The sequence below is a fragment of the Ciconia boyciana genome, chromosome 1 (genome assembly GCF_034638445.1).
Source record: "Ciconia boyciana chromosome 1, ASM3463844v1, whole genome shotgun sequence".
In the NCBI taxonomy this organism is placed as follows: Eukaryota; Metazoa; Chordata; class Aves; order Ciconiiformes; family Ciconiidae; genus Ciconia; species Ciconia boyciana.
In genome coordinates this window covers 208,580,263-208,601,962 of record NC_132934.1, presented here as the reverse complement: position 1 = coordinate 208,601,962, position 21,700 = coordinate 208,580,263, and the positions used below count along the sequence as shown (strand labels likewise).

At 39.5% G+C, this 21,700-nt stretch overlaps 1 protein-coding gene across 1 annotated transcript in view; it reads left to right on the top strand.

Annotated features, from left to right (window-relative positions):
- Positions 1 to 549: 549 nt before the first annotated feature.
- DEUP1 (deuterosome assembly protein 1) overlaps positions 550 to 21,700 on the top strand; it is a 48,418-nt gene continuing 27,267 nt past the window's right edge. Inside the window, exons 1-6 of the mRNA XM_072858888.1 lie at positions 550 to 570; positions 7,948 to 7,973; positions 10,155 to 10,326; positions 11,668 to 11,763; positions 18,179 to 18,313; positions 21,299 to 21,412. Of these exons, the coding sequence (XP_072714989.1) occupies positions 550 to 570; positions 7,948 to 7,973; positions 10,155 to 10,326; positions 11,668 to 11,763; positions 18,179 to 18,313; positions 21,299 to 21,412 (564 nt within the window). The remainder of the gene's footprint in view (positions 571 to 7,947; positions 7,974 to 10,154; positions 10,327 to 11,667; positions 11,764 to 18,178; positions 18,314 to 21,298; positions 21,413 to 21,700) is intronic.

Below are 21,700 nucleotides of genomic sequence, written 5' to 3'. Positions count from 1 at the left end.
TATTTCAAGAGTTCAGATCCTGCCTGGTCTTTGTTGTAATTGACATACGCAAAATTTCAGGCCATTGCAGATGAATCTAGAGAGTGATTTGTCCCATCATAAACCAGTATTCTAGGTAACTATTTATTTCTACTAACTATACAAAGAATCTGGAAGAGTAGTTTAGAATGCGCATGCAATGATAGGAGACATTTGTTTCAGTCTATGCTGACAGTATTCCAGAAATAGTGCAGATAGCTTTAAAATTTGGGAAGATGGCTAAATAATGGTGGTAGAAATTATGACTATTACATCCCAGCTGCAAGAACTCATAAATCACAAATTATCCATCCACAGATGTGGATGATTCTGTATGGCTGCAAATTGTTAAATAAATTAGTTGTAGTTCATATAATGGAACTTTGGAGTAGAAGATTCTAACGGACTATTGTATCACAACAGGTTTATATATTTCCTATTTCTAAAGCAAGTTTTAAGAAGAGAAAAGGAATGAATATTGGCTCTGAAAGCTGGGTTAAGGATCAAAAACTAATGAATGTACTATGTAAGATGGAAATCTTTGTTGACATTGTTCTGCATAGGTTTTGCTTGTGTTTGCATAAATATGGTCATACATAGTTTCCTATTTGTCAGCAAACCTGAGTAATAAGGGAAGAAGGCATGAAGTGGAGACTGACAGAGTGAACCAAACATTTCTTAACATGTCAGTTTCTAAATTACAGCTTTATTCTAAAGTGTATGGACAATAATATTCTTTCTATGTCTATTAGGAAACAATCAGAAAAATACAGATCTGTGCACAACTCCAAATCAAAAGGCAGATAAATAGAGCTAGAAACATCTAGTGCAAAAATCATTTGTGATAAAGGTAAAGGCCTGGAGTTGGTAAAACTTACTATCTGGATTTTGGTTTCTCTAAATTTGGAAACATTATATTTTACATGAAGATAAATAGTTATTAATGACAGCAGAATATGAATAATCTCTATTTTCACCAATATGGAAATAGAATGAAAGAAGACTAAGAGCTTGCCTACATCACTTTAAAAATGAGATACCTTTAAGTGTTTTGGGCTGTTTCAAAGCAAACGCAACCAAAAAAAAAATAGCTGCCACTTGCTTAAGTATAAGTCATTACTTCCATGTATGAAAAATCAATTTGATGAATGTGTTCAGCAAAGTGGGGATGCTGAATGCACATGGGTAAAAAAACGTATGTATACTTCCTTGTTTTATGGGAAAACTTGTTCTTTGTGTGCTTGTTTACCTGATGGCATATTAAACAAAGGATACCAGAGTTTTCCACATTCCACATCCAGTGATCAAAATAAATTATCATGATTGTGTTACTATATCATTGGCCATATTCCGAGGGGGATAGTTAGCACTCTTTTCAAAACACTGAAGGGACTAAAATAATAGTTACAGCAGCTAGTAGTACCTCTGTGCTTTGGTGGGGATAACTGCCAAATACATCTTTATGCAGATCTGTTTGTAATGCCACAGCCATGATACAGAGTAGTTCTGGTAGTAGAACAGCAGCAGTAATCTACAGCTTCAGGTACAGCTTTCCTTTTTCAGCTGCAGGTGTACCTAGAGGATCTAGGTAAGGAAGTAGACAGAGAAGGTGGAGGTAGACTGGGAAGCTGTTTCAGCAGGGATTTTTCCTTCAACAGCTTCCTTTTATATATTGGTGGTTCTAGGTTCAAGAAACATGCAAGAACTATTCAAAGAAAGTTTTCTAGCAACAGCTGCAGAACTTGCCTTGCGCGGGATGATCTGAAAAGGATAGGTGAAACTTAAGAGAGAAGGATGTCAGCCATGGTGGGTCTGAAAGGGTAACCTGATGATCCAGGCTAGAGGTTGCATTTCCTTTGAAATTTTTAGATGAGCCACGTGACACACAATAAAGAAAGTACCTATTTCTGAAGGCTAAAACCAAATAGCTGAGTCATTGCTGGTGGTTCACCAAAGTGTTGCCATGAGGCTGGAAGGGCACAGGTCCTTGTAGCAGTGTCATAGAAAAGGTAGTCCTGATGCAGTATCACTTCATCTTCTGATTTTAAAATCCCATTTTATGTTCCACTTAGAGGGAATGAAAATTTGCTGCATCATTAATGCTATTTTGAGATGAGTTTCAGGCACCTGGGGAGCGGTCATTTTTGTTTTTGTGATACGTACATCACAGTGTACTACTTGCTTGCACTTTGGTTATTACCATTCTATGACTCATATTAAATTTTAAAATGGCATTGCTAACAGATTTAACATTAAAAAGGCATTAAGATTTAAGTGTGTATTTAAAAATACTTTCCAAGCTTAACATTGATAATGTTAAAGTTTCAAAGATTTGTTGATATCAAAAAGTTTTAAAGAATTTTACTTAAAAAAATCATATTGAGTTTTAATTATCACAGAATCACAGAATTGTATAGGTTGGAAAAGACCTTTAAGATCATCGAGTCCAACTGTAAACCTAACACTACCAAGACCACCACTATACCATGTCCCTAAGCACCACATCTACACATCTTTTAAATACTTCCAGGGATGGCGACTCAACCACTTCCCTGGGCAGCCTGTTCCAATGCTTGATAACCCTTTCAGTGAAGTAAAATTTCCTAATATCCAGTCTAAACCTCCCCTGGCGCAACTTGAGGCCATTTCCTCTCGTCCTATCACTTGTTACCTGGGAGAAGAGACCGACCCCCACCTCTCTACAACCTCCTTTCAGGTAGTTGTAGAGAGCAATAAGGTCTCCCCTCAGCCTCCTTTTCTCCAGGCTAAACAACCCCAGTTCCCTCAGCCGCTCCTCATAAGACTTCTGCTCCAGACCCTTCACCAGCTTCGTTGCCCTTCTCTGGACACGCTCCAGCACCTCAATGTCTCTCTTGTAGTGAGGGGACCAAAACTGAACACAGGATTCAAGGTGCGGCCTCACCAGTGGCAAGTACAGGGGCACGATCACTTCCCTACTCCTGCTGGCCACACTATTTTTGATACAAGCCAGGATGCCATTGGCTTTCTTGGCCACCTGGGCACACTGCTGGCTCATATTCAGGCGGCTGTCAACCAACACCCCCAGGTCCTTCTCTGCTGGGCAGCTTTCCAGCCACTGTTCCCCAAGCCTGTAGTGTTGCATGGGGTTGCTGTGGCCCAAGTGCAGGACCTTGCACTTAGCCTTGTTGAACCCCATACAATTTACCTCGGCCCATCGATCCAGCCTGTCCAGGTCCCTCTGTAGAGCCTTCCTACCCTCAAGCATATCAACACTCCCGCACAACTTGGTGTCATCTGCAAACTTTCTGAGGGTGCACTCGATCCTTTTGTCCAGATCATTGATAAAGATATGAAACAGAACTGGCCCCAACACAGAGCCCTGGGGAACACCGCTTGTGACCGGCCTCCAACTGGAGTAAACTCCATTCACCACCACTCTTTGGGCCCGGCCATCCAGACAGTTCTTTACCCAGCGAAGAGTACACCCGTCCAAGCCATGAGCAGCCCGTTTCTCCAGGAGAATGCTGTGGGAAACCGTGTTGAAGGCTTTACTGAAGTCTAGATAGACAACATCCACAGCCTTTCCCTCATCCAGTAGGCGTGTCACCTTATCATAGAAGGAGATCAGGTTAGTCAAGCAGGACCTGCCTTTCATAAACCCATGCTGGCTGGGCTTGATCCTTTGGTTATCCTCTACATGCCGTGTGATGGAACTCAGGATGATCTGCTCCATCAGCTTCCCCGGTACCAAGGTCAGGCTGACAGGCCCGTAGTTCCCTGGGTCCTCCTTCCAGCCCTTCTTGAAGATGGGTGTCACATTTGCTAATCTCCAGTCAACTGGGATCTCCCCAGTTAGCCAGGACTGCTGGTAAATGATGGAAAGGGGCTTGGTGAGCACATCTGCCAGTTCCTTCAGTACTCTCGGGTGGATCTCATCAGGCCCCATAGACTTGTGAGTGTCTAAGTGGTGCAGCAGGTCACTAACCATTTCCCCCTGGATTATGGGGGCTCCATTCTGGTCCCCATCCCTATCTTCCAACTCAGGGGGCTGGGTACCCAGAGAACAATTGGCCCTGCTATTAAAGACTGAGGCAAAGAAGGCATTAAGTACCTCAGCCTTTTCCTCATCCTTGGTCACTGTGTTCCCTCCCCTGTCTACTAGGGACTGGAGATTCTCCTTAGCTCTCCTTTTGCTGCTAATGTATTTGAAGAAGTATTTTTTGTTGTCTTTTACAGCAGTAGCCAGACTGAGCTCTAGCTCAGCTTTGGCCCTTCTAATTTTCTCCCTGCACAGCCTTGCTACACCTTTGTAGTCCTCCTGAGTTGCCTGCCCCTTTTTCCAGAGGTCATAGACTCTCCACTTTTTCCTGAGTTCTAGCCAGAGCTCTCAATTCAGCCAGGCTGGTCTTGTTCCCCGCCGGCTCATCTTTCGACACCTGGGGACAGCCTGCTCTTGTGCCTTTAGGACTTCCTCCTTAAAGAATGTCCAGCCTTCCTGGACTCCTTTGCCCTTTAGGGCTGCCTCCCAGGGGACTCTGTTGACCAGTCTCCGAAACAGGCTGAAGTCTGCCCTCCGGAAGTCTGAGGTGGCAGTTTTGCTGACCCCCCTCGCCGCTTCTCCACGTATCAAAAACTCTATCATTTCGTGATCACTCTGCCCAAGATCGCCTCCAACCATCACATCGCTCACAAGTCCTTCTCTGTTTGTGAACAAGAGGTCCAGCGGGGCACCTTCCCTAGTTGGCTCACTCACCAGCTGTGTCAGGAAGTTATCTGCCACACACTCCAGGAACCTCCTGGACTGTTTCCTCTCTGCTGTATTGTATTTCCAGCAGACATCTGGTAAGTTGAAGTCCCCCACAAGAACAAGGGCTAGCAATCGTGATGCTTCTCCCAGCTGCTTATAGAATAGGTCGTCAGTCTCCTCATGCTGGTTAGGTGGTCTGTAACAGACTCCCACCACAATATCTGCCTTGTTGGCCTTCCCCCTGATTCTTACCCACAGACACTCCACCCTAACATCACCATCATCGAGCTCTAAACTATCCAGACACTCCCTAACGTATAGGGCTGCCCCACCACCTCTCCTGCCTCGCCTATCCCTCCTGAAGAGTTTATAGCCATCCATCGCTGCACTCCAGTTGTGCAAGTCATCCCACCATGTTTCCGTGATGGCAACCATATCATAGTTTTCCTGGTGTACAATGGCTTCCAGCTCTTCCTGCTTGTTGTCCATGCTGTGTGCATTGGTGTAGAGGCACTTCAGCTGGGCTGTTGTCCATGTCTCCTTCATAGAGGAACACCCCTTGTGTGCTTTGAGGTGTTTCACTGGTGTTTCCCTCTTGGCTCCTCTTGCCTCAGTATCCCCTAGCTCAACTCTGTTCGACTTAGCTGTGCCCCAGCGTACCCCGCACATCTCAGAGACACAGGCTGAGTGCCCTCGCTGGCACCCGCTCCCTCTAACCGTGGCACGTCATCCCTCAGCTTCCCTCAGGCAAGCCTGATATTATCCCCCTCCCCCTTCGAGTCTAGTTTAAAGCTCTGTCGATGAGCCCCGCAAGCTCCTGAGCAAAGATTCTCTTTCCCCTTTGAGAAAGATGAATCCCATCAGACGCCAGCAAACCTGGTACTGTGTAGGCCATCCCGTTGTCAAAAAAACCAAATCCGTGGTGATGACACCAGCCACGGAGCCATGAGTTAATAGATTGGGTGCCTCTGTTCCTTCTACTGTCACTGCCCACAACTGGAAGGAGAGAGGAGAAAATAACCTGTGCTCTGGAGTCCCTTACTAGCCGTCCCAAGGCCCTGAAGTCTCTTTTGATTGCCCTGGGACTTTGTGTTGCAGCTTCATCGCCCCCCACTTGGAAGAGCAGTAGTGGGTAATAGCCCGAGGGCTGTACCAGGCTAGGGAGTATCCTCGTGATATCCTTCACCCGGGCCCCAGGGAGGTAGCAGACTTCCCTAAGAGGAGGGTCTGTCCAGCATATTGGACCCTCGGTTCCCCTCAGAAGGGAGTCACCCACAACTATAACCCATCTTCTCTTCCTTGTGGAGGTGGTGTTAATACGAGAGGTACGTTCTTCTGACCTGGGCAACACCTCTGGTGTAGATGGACCGTCATCCCCATCCTCCATTGACTGGCCTTCCACCTCCAGGGCCTCATACCTGTTGTACAGAGGCACCTGGGGAGGAGAGGTGGGCAGGGAGGGCCTTTGCCTGCCGCCATGAGCGTGGACTTGCCTCCATTCACTCTCCTCCTTTGAGCTGCTGCCTTCAGCCCGGTGTGGGGAGAATACAGGATCCCCTTGATCGTGGGTTCTTACTGGTGGCTGCTGCTGCTCCTGTTCCTGTCTCGGGGGGGGCAGAGCATGGCACCACCAGTCGATCTCTTTCTCAGCCTCCCTGACGCTCCTTAACCTTTCTACCTCCTCCCGAAGCTCTGCCACCATGCAGAGCAAATCATCCACCTGGTCACACCTCACACAGCTGTCCACTCGGCTGCCATGCGTGAACAGTGAGAGGCCCAGGCACTCCCTGCAGCCCGAGCCCTGGGTGGCCGCATGTTTTTGTGGGAGCTCTGTCTGGGTAGCCACATCCACTCTGGCGAGCACAGAGGGGATCGCTTTCTGACGAGTGAATACCATAGCTTAGTTTCTTCTGAAAGGATGGGGACTACCAAATGAACTCACTTTTCACAGTTCCTCTTGAGCTAGTAGGGTGCCTTCGCCTTCCCTACACGCCCTGCCTGCACGAACTGCCACGCAAACTGACGTGCCACGCCCTTCTCATGTGCCACACCCTTCTCATGCGCCATGCCCTGTTTGCCCGTCCTGTTCGCCGTGCTCCTGGTCGCTCGAGCTCCCTGGGGGCTGCTCTTGTATGGGAAGGGAATTGCCGCCGTCACTCTTGTCCCCTATCTTAATTATGATATAGTAAATCTAACAGATTTGCTCCAATTTCCTGTAATAATTATCAAAACAAGGGATATGCACCATTTAAGCACCAAAAAAATATATTCAATAAACACATATCCATGTTAAGGAACTCTTTTTGTGTGTGAGACCAGTGCTTGACCCAGAGTACAACCTACAGACAGGGGACTACAGACAGTGTGTCTGCATGGGCACTGGGAGAGCAGACATTTGGAGAATTGGTTGAAGAGCTGGGGTGTGAAAGATTACTAGAAAAGAGAGGAAGCATTTTCATGCTAGCATTCACACAAGATGGTGGTATCAACTACCAGTTTTAAATTAAAACTTGGCTTGCACAGCTATTTACATAAGAGGAACATGTTAGTTAGCTTACTGTTCTTCAGCAATGTGCTGGCAGCATGCTTAGCAATTGAAGGCTCACTGGCAATAGGGATATTACCTCTGAGTGCGTGGCTCAGCTTGTGTTTGGTTAAGCGTGGTTCTGCGGAAGTAGAGTTCCTAATTGCTTGGCACATTCTTGGTTGCAATGTCCCCCAAAAACATATGCCAGATTGTAATGTTCGTGACACAAAGTGGCATTCTGTGCTAATTTGGGGTATTGAAATCCTCTCCAACACTTCCTAGGATGGAGCGGTTACAGGCTTTTTATCATTAACCCTTTTGTAGGTTGCTGCTACATTATTCAGGTGCTGCACCATCTTTTGTCTCTGTGTGACTGTCTCTATGGCAATTATTTCATAAAATAATAGCTATGCTCATTTTAAGGGAATAGCTATTGCTCATTTTAACAAACCATCATGCCATAGAGTTATTAGAATGACTGCAAACTGATTAGCGATTATAAAGGCACTTTATGGGCACACAGAGGTGCACACAGAGGTGTGTACTGTCAGCAATTAAGAGAATACACAGCTTTTAAATTTTTATAAATTAAAGAACCAATTAAATTACAACCAGTGGCTATCACTTTTACTTTTGGGGAAAATGTCAGTGAGATAAATAATATTATTAAGAGGAAAATGGAACATATCATAACTTAGTGTCACAGCATTCTTAGATTATTTTAAGTGAAGAAACTTGTTTATCAGAAGGCTAAATTTATTACCATGAAAAGTAATAGGTTACAATACATTTTTTGCATCAGCTTAGATATCAGGAGGGATAGTTAACAAATTTATGAAAGAATACAATTGCTGGTTTTATCAACAGGAAATTCAATATAGGCTTCTAATCAAAACCATAAAAAGAAAGAAGATACTTGAAAATTATGCAATAGTATGAGGAAATGGAAATTAAATGCAGGTTAAACTTCAGTTGTACAATGAATAGTCACTGTGACAGATGAAAAAAGTGAAGAGAAAGCAGGTGTACCCCTAAGTTTATTAACAGTATAACTGGTTGAGATAAGGGAGAGAGAGTTGACAGTGGAGAAACAACATTTTGTTATTTGTACCTTCATTTAGATATGGCAGTAATTGGATACACTAATCTCTACATTGTTGCAGAGGGAAAAATGCAGAAATTTTCACAATGATCAGATCATACCATTGAAAAGAATAGTTTGAAGACTTTAAATGAGAAATTTTTTTTCATGGCCAAGATAAGGTTGCAATGACTAAAGATGACACATTTCAATACATTCCAATATGTGATAAAGATAAGATAAAAGTATGTCTTCTAAAGAAAGTAATAAAGCTGTATATTAGGGTAATTTATAAATAGAATCTCGTATTTAGAAAAAAAAATGTAAAGCAGTTAAAACTATAACAGGAAACAAGAAAGGTATAAAAAAAGCTCTAAAAAAGAAGTGGAAAAGAAGTAGAAAAGTTTATCAACAGTTAACTCATATGAGAACCGGATATGCAGATAACAGATGCCACTAAAAAAATTGTGTGGAAAGTAAATGTTTACAGAAAGTGAAATGAAAGAGATGCTACTCCTGAAAAGTCTGAAGGTTCAGTACATTATTCCACTGCCTAAAAACAATCAGTGAAAGGTTTTCCTTGACTCCAGTGAGATACATGCCCCTTTTGGTACTTAGTATAAAAATATCTACATCCAACATTCTATGAGCTCTGAACATACTAAAAATGCTTAGAAGTTGTGGTATTTTTTTAAAAAATGAAGTGGATAAAAATAATTTTATTTCAATAAATTATATGAAGCAGGCATTACAGTGGTAAGTCTGCTAAAGGCTTTTATCAAAAATACTGTCTTAACTAATTCTGATCTCGTATCTCAATTTAAGTAAACTGAGATCAAATTGAAGTCTAATGATTGACAAATGATAGATTGTTTTTGGTGATTTGTAGTTAATCATAGTTATAGAAAACAGTCTGATTTTTTTTCCATATGACTTTATGAAAATTAAGTTTTATAGAAAATGTATGGGCTTATATACATAGTTAAGCAATTAGTTCAATAGCTAACTCTTCTTTGTAACAGTCCAAAAGCAGGTCTGAGTGTTAATAGAATAAAATTCCCCTTCTTTATTTTACGGGGAGGAATTAGGCAGGAGTGTACATTGTGTCCTTTATCTTTTTCCCAAAGCCTAGAATCCTAGGTTAAGTGGATAAGAGGCAGTAAGTCAGGAAAATAAAGTGTTCAGGAACATTTCAATAAACAGTTGTATTTAATTGTGATATAATTTTTTTTTCCAACTGGAATGTTTCACTGAAAGTTGAAAAGATTCATGAGTTCTAGAAAGATTCTGACTTTTAAATAAATCATTGCAAATCTGAAATGCCAGCTATAGATTTACAGATTGAGAGAAGCTATCAGTTCATAAAACAATCGAGGTTAACTGGGTAATAAACTCTCCAAAATACTTCAGGAAAAAATACTTCAGCAACTTAATATTCATCTTCTCCTACTCTTGTCCATTGAGGTTTGGGCCTGGATACTTTCAACTCAACTTATGGTCATTTGACAGTTCATCCCTGAAAAAGTGAGAGGATATCAAACAGCATTTAAGCTAGGCAAAAAGTCCAGAACATGCTAAATAGTCTGATTTTGACTTCAGGCAAACTTAAGAGAGATGAAGGGAGATTCCACCTGCATTTGAAGGCATCATTTAGCTTTCCCATTTGTTTCTTTCTGATGTTGAAAAGTGGTTATTTCCATCAGAATTAAAATAAAATCTTAGCAATGTAAATAAAAAATTGTTTTCTCTCTTATTCTATTCTTTATTTGAAAAAATAAATCTTTTTTATATATTATTAGAGCTTCTCCATGTGAAGCTGAACTTCAGGAATTAGTGCATCAAATTGACATCATGGTAAACAGCAAGAAAGTGGAATGGGAAAGGAAGATGAAAGCTTTAGAAGCAAAGATGGATATCCAGGATAAAGAATTAGCAAGTGCCCAAAGCAAACTGGATCAAAAAGGTCAAGAGGTATTTAAGAATATCACATTCTATAAAGAAAGTATTTACTCTGGGAGTTAGTTAATAGTATGCTTTAAAAGCTCTATAAGGAGACCTGTTTGTTCTATCATGTAAAAATACCAAACACCCTTTAAAGGTCACAAATTATCCTTAGTGTTTTGTTTTAAAGTGTGCTTCTGTTCTGAAAAGTGATTGTAAAAATGTCATTGAAAGTCTCATATTTCTTCTGTTTCCCTAAAGTCTAAATTAAATATTCTCAGTTTAGCTGTAAAAAGATAATTTGATGCTTTTTCTAAATGCCAACACTTCTAGTTTCACCAGAAATTTTAAATGGAAATGTACAGTTCAAAAAGTTTCACAAAATTATGCCTTTGTAATTCCTGTTTATACCTGATTTTTATCATTTTACATGATATACTGTCTTTGTATGATAATTTTATTATTAATAGTGAAGATTAGAATTGTATTACCACTTAGACTTGCTTATCAAACTGAAAGCCCCAGTGTACCTGATGTTGTCTGTACTTCACAGTCTTGTCTGCTGAATATTCATTCAGAAGCATCAGTAAATCCTAGCACAGCATTCAGTTCTAGTTCAAGACATCTGAAGTTAGGAGCTTACACATGGGCATCCTTGTGTGAGCTAGGTGTCTAAACTGCCAGTGGGAGTTTTGAAAATGAAATAACTCTCCCTAATGAGCAATTAGGAACTTGCCTTTAGTCATTGCAGTCAGAGGAGCCAAGAGAATAATTCAGCTAGCCAATCCTTAAAGCATCAATTTATTTGCCTGTACGGAGATTTATCTGAAATATTTTAGCAATTCCACCTAGCTTCCAGCTGCCCCTCCAGAAAAACATAGGTGTCATGTACGCTGTCATATTTCTCAGATCTCTGTGAAACTCTCAGATAATTCAAGATATCTCAATGGTACTGTACTTAGGGAGCTGAAATGAGTCTACAGTGTCTCCCAATAATTTTACATAAGTAGTTGAAAGTCATTTATATGATTATATAAGCCATTCAAGCAAAATTTTCACAACAGGGCACAGCAGTTCATTTGTGTAGTTGGGTCAGAAGTGCTTTTATTAAATGGTCTTTCATGACAGAATCATACAGTATTATCACTAAATCATATGAGATTTTTTTACTATAAAATCCCTAACTTGATGTTGATACAATCTGGGTTTGTGGTATCCAGTTTTATTATTAAGTTACAGAATGAATTTATATTTTTAATATCTATCTTTTAAGCAACAGTCTTCTTTCAAAGTTTCACATGACTACTCCAAAAATGATGTATTTTGGAACACTTCAGAAAAGGTAAATTTGAATGCTTATTCTAACTGTAGGTGGAACTACTTCAACAGAAACTGGAAGACTTACAGAAAACTAAAGATGAAATGGCTCAGAATTACGAAACTCAGCTTCAAGCACTGAAATCTCAAGTAAGAAAAATGTCAGTTTCATTATTTTATGACTGCAGTAGAAAGAGCTTATACATGCCTAATGGTATAGATGTACCTTTATGGATTTGGGAAAGATGAATTTTGTCATACAAGCGAGGATGACTACAGCTTCCTACCAGGTTCCATTATCATTTCTGTACTGACATGTCCAAGCTCTTTGGATGGATTTTGATGTAATTGTGACATCTGTTATGAAGATAGATACTCCATTTCCTGACTTTGGACTAATAACCTAAAACCTTGGTGAATGAAGAAAATAGATAATTAGATTCATGCTAATAAGACTCTGATGCACATTAGGAATTTTAAGACTGAAACTGTATTTGCTATAATTTTTTTCTGGTTGTAGTTTGCCTGATTTACAGGGATTATTGAAGTGGTCTGATAGCTTCCCATAAGGGAACATAGTATCAAAACTAGAGTACCCTGGATTATTGACATTGGGAATTTGTTTTGGCTTTGCTTATTTCAGTGTGCACTTCAGTACTGCGTCCAGCTCTGGGGTCCCCAGCACAAGAAAGACTGTTAGAGCAGATCCAGAGGAGGGCCACAAAAATGATCAGAGAGATGGAACACTTCTCCTGTGAGGAAAGGCTGAGAGAGTTTGAGTTGTTCAGCCTGGAGAAGAGAAGGCTCTGGGGAGACCTTATGCAGCCTCTCAGTACTTAAAGGGGGCTTATAAGAAAGATGGAGAGAGACTTTTTACCAAAGTAGCGGCAGGAGAAGGGGCAAGGGTTTTAAACTGAAAGAGGGTAGATTTAGACTGGACATAAGGAAGAAATTTTTTACGATGAGGGTGGTGAGGCACTGGAACAGGTTGCCCAGAGAAGCTGTGGATGTCCCATCCCTGGAAGTGTTCAAGGCCAGGTTGGATGGGGCTTTGAGCAACCTGGTCTAGTGGAAGGTGTCCCTGGCCATGGCAGGGGGGTTGGAACTAGATGATCTTTAAGGTCCCTTCCAACCCAAACCATTCTATGGTTCTATGATTATATGATTCTATTTGGCTGTGTTTGCTCTGTGCCTGTATTTTTGTTTCTTCATTACTTTTCACTTCAATCATGAATCTAAATTCTTGGCAAAATTCAGTCTGTTCTGTTTCTCAGATTGTAACAAGTTAACATACACAATTCTACATTGTTTTTCCTGCTATTCTACTGTTTCCTTCACTGGATTCTCCTAACAGAGATTTAGGATTCCATTCCATTTCCAATTACTTCCTTGGAAGTAATTAAAAATTTCTAATCATCACACTTATTGTAGAATCATCTTGGATTGCATAAATTGGATATCATTATTTTCATTTAGAGATGATAACACTTACCACCCAAATCCATCAAACCAATAAATGTATAACTTATTTTTAAGGTTATATTGTCTTTAGTTTATTTTTTATTTTATATATGGAAATTTATTTGGCAAACAGTTCTGTGAGTAAGCAGAGAATGTTTTGGTTGTTATGTAATTAACACTTTTAATCATTTGGGAAAGTAGAAACAAAAGCTGTTTTATAATTTACACAAATTACCAGAAAAAGAAATATCTGAGCATGTTTATTGAGAAGCTAAAAATCATACAATGAAAAATGGTGTTACGTTTTACGTATAAGTTGTAAGGTACCTTTAGCAATGCAGAACTATCCCCCAAAATATAGCAGCAGATCTCTCTTTTCTCATCCTTTATCACATCTCCTGCAATATTTTTCACTTTTTTTTTTTTTAATCACATACTAAAAATGACTGGTTTTATGTTACATGTTGTTGCTAAGATCTTCACTGAAATTGAACTTTCTGAAATTGAAACTCCAGGTCATTTTTCATAAAGATTTTTATTTTGAAGTTGTTAATTAGCCTACAAGTCCTTTCCATGGTGTGGTGGGTTGACCCTGCCTTGACGCCAGGTGCCCACCAAGCAGCTCTGTCACTCCCCTCCTCAGCTGGACAGGGGAGAGAAAATATAGCAAAAGGCTCATGGGTCGAGATAAGGACAGGGAGAGATCACTCACCAATTACCATCATGGGCAAAACAGACTTGACTTGGGGAAATTAACTTAATTTATTGCCAAACAAATGAGAGTAGGGTAATGAGAAATGAAACCAAATCCTAAAACACCTTCCCCCCACCCCTCCCTTCTTCCCGGGCTCAACTTCACTCCTGATTTTCTCTACCTCCTCCCTCCAGCAGCGCAGGGAGATGGGGAATGGGGGTTGTGGTCAGTTCATCACACGTTGTCTCTGCCGCTCCTTCCTGCTCAGGGGAGGACTCCTCACACTCTTCCCCTGCTCCAGCGTGGGGTCCCTCCCACGGGGTGCAGTCCTTCAGGAACAGACTGCTCCAGCGTGGGTCCCCTGTGGGGTCACAAGTCCTGCCAGCAAACCTGCTCCAGCGTGGGCTCCTCTCTCTCCACGGATCCACAGGTCCTGCCAGGAGCCTGCTCCAGCACGGGCTTCCCACAGGGTCACAGCCTCCTTTGGGCAAATCCACCTGCTCTGGCGTGGGGTCCTCCATGGGCTGCAGGTGGAGATCTGCTCCACCATTAACCTCCATAGGCTGCAGGGGGACAGCCTGCCTCACCATGGGCTTCACCACGGGCTGCAGGGGAATCTCTGCTCCAGTGTCTGGAGCACCTCCTCCCCTTCCTTCTTCACTGACCTTGGTGTCTGTGGAGTTTTTTCTTTCATATATTCTTAGTCCTCTCTCTGGCTGCTGTTGTTGCGCAGTTTTCTTTTCCCCTTCTTAAATACGTTATCCCAGAGGTGCTGCCACCATCGCTGATGGGCTCAGCCTTGGCCAGCGGCGGGTCTGTCTTGGAGCCAGCTGGCATTGGCTCTGTCGGACATGGGGGAAGCTTCTAGCAGCTTCTCACAGAAGCCACCCATGTAGCCCCCCTGCTACCAAAACCTTGCCACGAAAACCCAATACACATGGGCAAATACAATCTGTTTTGTCTTTGTGTTTTTTTAAAGAGTCTGACACTTCCTAACCTATACGCTTCTCTCTGTAAACCTGGTTATACTTCTTGCCAAGATTCTCCTTTTTAGTTACCACTCAGACCACCTAACCTTTCTTTGAGTTTCCTGATTGCTTCTCCTTTTATCTTTATGCAAGAAGTTTGGATTTCTAGCTCTTTAGAATATACATCACTTTCCCTATCTATGCCTCCAAACATTTCATTCTCTCTCAGTCATCCTATTTATTTTACCAAAGGTTCCAGCACTGATGCCGTTTGCATTTTATTTTCTGATTCCCATTCCTCCCCTTTCACCAAACAATATTTCTTCATGAAATATCCATCCAGTGCACATTGACCGAAGAAGGAAACTATTAAGTGCCTAAGTCTGGAGGCCTGCCTAGATTCTCTAGGTGATAAACAGAAAGTTTGCCTGTCTGAACAATTCCAAGCACCCATGCTAGAGAGTAGGACTATCCCACTCTGCTTCTCTAGCTTTTACTACGTCTCCTTATTGAGTTTCTTTCTTAAATTACAGTGCTGCAGTGTCTACAATAGAATGACTTTAATGTCCTCGATTCTCAGCTGCACAAACTCGTATCTAAAATATAGAGCTTCCCTGACAATATTAATCTTTGCCTTATCTCCTTTGTCTCCCTTCTTTTGGTTCTTATCCTCACTTGAAAGTTATACCTCCTTCTACACTATAATCCTACAAGCTACAATTTAGTTTTGAACAAATGGTGTGAGTACTGTTTACCAGTAGCATTGTATCTTTCTCTGCAGAGGTATTCTTAAAATCCCTCCCAATTTTTGTTCCTTCTTCATCTTGGTAGAAATAGAAAGGATCACTTTTTCTAGCTCTAAGAATCCTAGGCTATGCAAAACAAATTTCTCTCTGATATACTGCTTCTGTGGTCCTTAGTGCTTTTTACCCTTGCTATTGATAAAAGCAGCTGTTTAATGAGCAACATTCCCACTGAACTGATTGTTTGCCTGTCGAATGCAGTAAAACCTGTATTTTTCTTGTATTAGGGAAATAATTCCTGATATGTAACCTGAAACTCTTAGGCCACACTGCTGCACTTATTCAAATGTACAACATTTTGTCATATTTAAATAGCAAAAATTTTAGAGGTTCATCTTCATTACTTTCTTCCTTCTTTTTTTTCTATATTAATGTTTAGTAGTTATTCTCATTTTGAAAATGACAGAAATCCCTCAGCAAAAGAACAAGAATCCATTCTTGCTCTAAGCACTTTAGCAACTAATTGCCTCACTTTTAGACATTTAAAAGCTAGATGGCTACATCTGAGCTACCTCAGGCTCCCTTTAGAATCAATGGAGGGAAATGGACACCCCTAGAATATCATTCATGTCAGTGTATGATGAGAATCTAAAATAGCTGAAATGACTAAGCATTTGGAGGCAGCTTTCTCTAACGCAGAGTAGCCCAGGCTCAGATGTCTAACTTTCAGAAATCTGAACTTAGATGAATCCTACCCCAGAACTCACTAAAATGCCTCATCTTTTTTTTTTTTTTTTCATTTGTACAACATGCAAATAGAAAAACTTGGGCCTTATTTTTAAAGCAAATATCTAACAATAAATGGAAAGATTCTTGGCTTTTAGTCTAGTTTCTGGTTGTGATAACATCCACACTATAATCTGTCTGAAATATCTTACGTTATCTTTCATTAAATAAAACTAATATTCAAACTAAATTTTCTCATTTTGGCCATTCTGTTCCTTTTTAGACTGATTTGCTGAAGTGTTGGGTCCTGTATTTCCTAGCCTTTTTAGCTTGAACAGTCAAATACCTGTCTTCCTCTGCGTTTGCTCTTCCTAGGCAGTTCACATGTGCCATAATATATTTAAGAGCAAAAATCCTGTTAACTGGAAAAGGATATCTTTCTTCCAAACACAATGATTTCCATGTTGTTTGAGCCTGGATAATCTGATCCATTTTAAGTATTTTATCTTAACTGTGTTCTCTGGGAAGGTCAATTTCAAATATAGGCAGCTTCTCCGCAAGATTTGATTTCGTTTTGAAGGTGATATCTCAGCTCTGTAAGTCCATGTTACAGGATTTCTATTCAGAAGTTCCAAGTTGGTCAAATCAATCCTTGGACCTCCCCATTTCATGAAACCTTCTAACCTAGAACAATCTGTCTTCTGGTCATCTCTTCAATTATTTTTGCTGTTCCATATTATGAGTTCCCAAAATAATCTCAAATGTCTCCAGGAAGTTTCCAGATGATTTTTTAACTCCAGTTTCTGTTCTGTATCTTTTCTGGACTTTTTTGGCAGTCTTTGTTATCTGCACAGACCTCAATTGCTCATTCCAGATAGGTTCAATAGGATTCCATTCCATTTCCAATTACTTCCTTGGAAGTAATTTCTTTTCCAGACAGTAGTTCGCTTGAGCAGTTGACAAAAATATGAGATTTTATGGATTTTGTTTGGTTAGGCAAAGAACTTTATGTTAGGGTCAGAATTTTTTAAGTAAGGCTGTAATTATTACAGGGAATGTAAACCATCGTATATACCTGAATTTAAAGGAACAAAACAACAAGAGACGTGATCAGTATTCGTAGTTGTAAGCTTCTTTTCTAGTCAACACTCTTCACAAAGGTCTTTCACTCTTCTTCCCTCAAGACCATATTTTTATTGTTTCCTTTAGTGTTTCCTATCCTTGGTTTTCCTTTTTTTTTTCAAAACCAGATGTATATATCTCTACCAGACAATGTCAGTTTGCTGTATCAAACCAGTTAACGGCCACTAGCCCCTTTGCTTGTGCAGTATAGCTAACTGTTGATCAGACTGGCCATTTTTCTGAAGAGGCTGGTAACCTTCTGAAGAGGCTGGTACTTATACTGGTACCTTCCCTTCTCTGCCTCTGACTCCTTTGCCTCTGACTCCTAAGTCATGCTTTCGTGATAAGATCAATAGGCACAACAGTATTAATTGTCTAATTCTCTTTGGTACTTAATGGTTCCAGAAGAATGCAGTCATCACATACATAACGTTTTAACAATTTTCATTATAAAAAAGAAACCTGCAAGTTTAAAATATGTTAATGATAATCCTTCATTCTGGCTAGTGAAGCACCCTTTAAAAATGTCAACACAAGATGGCAGTAAACAAGTATAGAACATTTCATATAAACATTGTAGAGGAAATGACACTGTGGGTAACAGTGCCATAAAGAACTTGGGCAGAATTAAGTAGCTGTCAAATGAACCCGTTTGAACAGTTAGTTAACATTTATATCAGAGCTTAGTCTTGTTCATCTCTAAGAAATTAACTTTATTAATTGATTCTTTGTTACATTGATTAAATATTTAGAATGCTGAAGCTGCAGTTGGCTATTCTAGTGAAAGAAAACTTCGGCCACGTGGTCATCTTTGATAGATTCTGCATGTTCAACTCTGCTTTCATTTTTAGTTTTCAAAGTTGGCACATAGTTATGAAAAGCTACAGTCACATCAGTTAAAACAAAAAAAGGTTGAAAGTAGAGAAAAATGTGAGGAAAGCCTAGAGACACCATCTGAACAGAGCGATTTATACAAGAAACTGGAGGTAAGATTACTTTGTTATTATATTCTACTTTTAGTATGCCTTTAGAACTGATTTGTGGTTTACAGTTGTAAACTTTAATTTCCTGATAATTCTACAAAAAATATATAATTTTCTTGCTCTGGCAAGAAAAGGTGCATAGTTTAGTATTCAGGGTTTGTTCTTTTATCCAAGTTTTATTAGTGTTTTTAGTAGTTTTATGAGTTAATGTAGATAATTTTCTTCATAAGTATAACTATAAATAAATTTTACTTTTTTCCCGATGGATATATGTGTACTGGATAATATAATCTGTTGAGGCATGAGACCTTTTACATATGCAGGATACTGTCACGTAATACCTACCATTAATTCAAGTTTTATAGAGAACTTTGACCATGTAGGGCTAGATAGAAAAAGGATTGAGGATTAGAAAACTTTGTTATACACATATCTGGTCAGCACCCACGTGCCTGAGGCAATCCACAACCTTGACCTCAGTACCTAGTTTCCTTAGGTAACACATGAAGAAGGATTAGGCACTTAAAAATACTTTCCACAGAATCCAGCATAATGAGTGGGGGCTACATACTATGAGATGCTCAGGACAGGATTCAGTCATATTCCCTATCCCTCTGGACAAAGAATGGATTTTAGCCGACTTATTCTTGGATACAGGAAGATAACTGATTTCTGATCATAACTCCTGGCCTTGACATCTCAGAGTTAGAAGTTACTTTATGATCTGTGGAATAATCTAATATTTATTGGGCCAACAGGAGAGTTAGCCAGCACAGAGAACTGGCATATAGAGAGTGTGCCTCCAAGTGATGGCTTCTCCCCATATGCTCTTCTGGCTACACTCACCGCTGCAGAAACTGATATCCAGTCTCGTTTCTTATAACTGAGTGATGTAATCTCTAGCTGTACTAATTTTTGCTTCTTCATTTTTACTTACCCAATAAATTTGCTGGTATCCTGTGCAAAGTGAAACAACTTCAAAAGGAAGCATTCCAGAGCCTATTGAAAAACATTTGTTTGTTAGGTAGAAAATAAACATGGGAAGATTGTGGTTCAAATTCTGTCTGGAGAGATTATTAAACTGAGTCTTTCACATATGGGGAGAACAGTCTAACCACTAGTCTGATGATGCATAGGAGGATCACAGAAAAAATTTACATTTTCTCTGGCCATCCATTGTAAAGATCATAATAAAGTAGTGTGTACCTCGAGCGTTTACTAAACTGGGTCCTGTAGGGAAAGTAAGCAGAGGAATACCAGTTGAAAGTGTGAGCTAGTTGTCTAGTTGCTAACCATTGTGAAGACTTACAGGCTTATGGTGTAGATTTATGTAGATTTATGATCTAGATGATTTAGATACTTTGTGAACTTGACACTCAAACATTTAAGATCTAATAGATTTTAAGTACTTTCATCCTTAAGCTGCAATTAAGAAGGGTTTTAGGATCTTTATTTTGGACTTGCCTGTCTTCTATGTTATTCTGTAAGACATAGGACTAAGTTCTGTGACCTTCATGTGGCTGTTCCTACAAAACAGGACACATCCTAGACACATCCTAGCTCTACATAATGTTGCTGTCTCTTCCACATGGAAAAGTCCTTACCATCAGAAAAGCTACTATGCTTTGGACTGCAGCATAGCTGCCAACATCTGCTACCACAAGAATAATGAATGGATTATACATCTATCATTGACTAAATATATCACCACTATGAAGCTGTCTGATCCAGCTAATTTGAGAATGACCTTATTCAAGATTAAAATATGAAAATAATGTAACACAATGCTATAATTTTATTAATTATGCAGTATGAAAAATGAGTGCTTGGAATATATTCAGCAAATTCTAGTATTCAGGAAATAATTACTGTGTTGAAAATCTACTAAGCTCAGCAGTGCTTTAGTAAGGCCTTGAACCTTCAGTCCTCATTAAGTAGTCTGAAACTCCATTTGTATCACATTTTGTAACATGGGAAGATGTTTATTGGTTTAAAATGCCAAAGCAGATATTAGGAAAGCTATAAGAGAAGATTTGTATTAATCTATGTTGGAAAGCATTCGATTTTGTTTCAGTAGCAAATAAAATCTTATTTTTAAAAATTTGGGGAATATGCCAATTTAGGATGATTATAAGAAATCATCTATCTTTTTGAACCAACATTTCCATTGTGAAAAGAAAGTTCTCATAACAGCTTATAAGTATTATAGTTTTCACTGTATAAAACAGTATACTGTTATTTTGCTAATTCTTCAAACTAAAAGAGCAACGGCTCTAGTAACTGCAGTTCTCCTACTTAATTTGTAGGGTACTGCCTTTAAAGTCTAGTTGTGAACTTATAAGATCTGGTATGATTTAAGAACAAATTCAAATACACTACAAATAGGAATACACGTGCAAATACAAAACCAGTATTAGATAAATCTGATGTAATAGAATTTGTTAAACAAGCCTTTGTTTAAACTAGGTGAACTCAGAACCAGAAGCAGCAATTATAAAGAGAGCAAGAAGTAAAATTTATTCACAGTAGCTGATGTCCCATTTATTAAAAAAAAAAGAAAAAAGCAAGCACTCAAAACATTTGTCTGAATATTAAGGATTTGATTCCTTGCTGATTAGTCTACTTGACACTAATAGAACTTTAAAGTCACAGGAACTACCCTCCAATAAAATGGGTGTATTATAGTCATAACTCTAAGATCTACAGCAATGGAAGTGATTTAAAATACTTTATCATTTTATTCAATGATTATGTTTACTGCCCAATTTTTTCAGATTAACAGCCCTTAAGACTGGATTTTTTCTGGTGGGGATGGCTGAATGGCTGGTTTATATCATTGGTTTTTTCCTCTGTCCAAAATTATGGAAAGATTATGTATTAATTAAAAAAACAGGTTTTTCTTAGAACTATACAAATTACAAAGTTATTTAGATTAAGGAAAAAAGTTATTTTCCTTGTGTTTACTAGCCTTGTTTTGCTGTCTTTCAGGAATTTAAGGCAAAATCAAGAGAATGGGATAAGAAGGGGACAATCTGCCAAAATTATCTCATTTATTTACATGCTCAACAAAAATTATTGTCTGAGAAATGTAATTTATTTCAGGTAAAATTCCTACCTTCCTGCTTTAGGAAGAAAGTGAGCTTTAAGCTCAGCTAGAGTTATTTTAACTTAATTTGAAAATTCTGAACACCACTAAGCTTATAGTGAATCTGACAATAAATGGATATATTGGTATTGAATATATTGCTTTAGGTAAGGCAGACCCATACTGAAAGATCTAATGATGCATACAGTTATTTTAATTTTATTTTTCTCATGAATCATGATGAAAATTACAATATTTCTGATAAAAAACTGCAAAAAGCAGTGCATGTTCCTTTTTACTTTTTT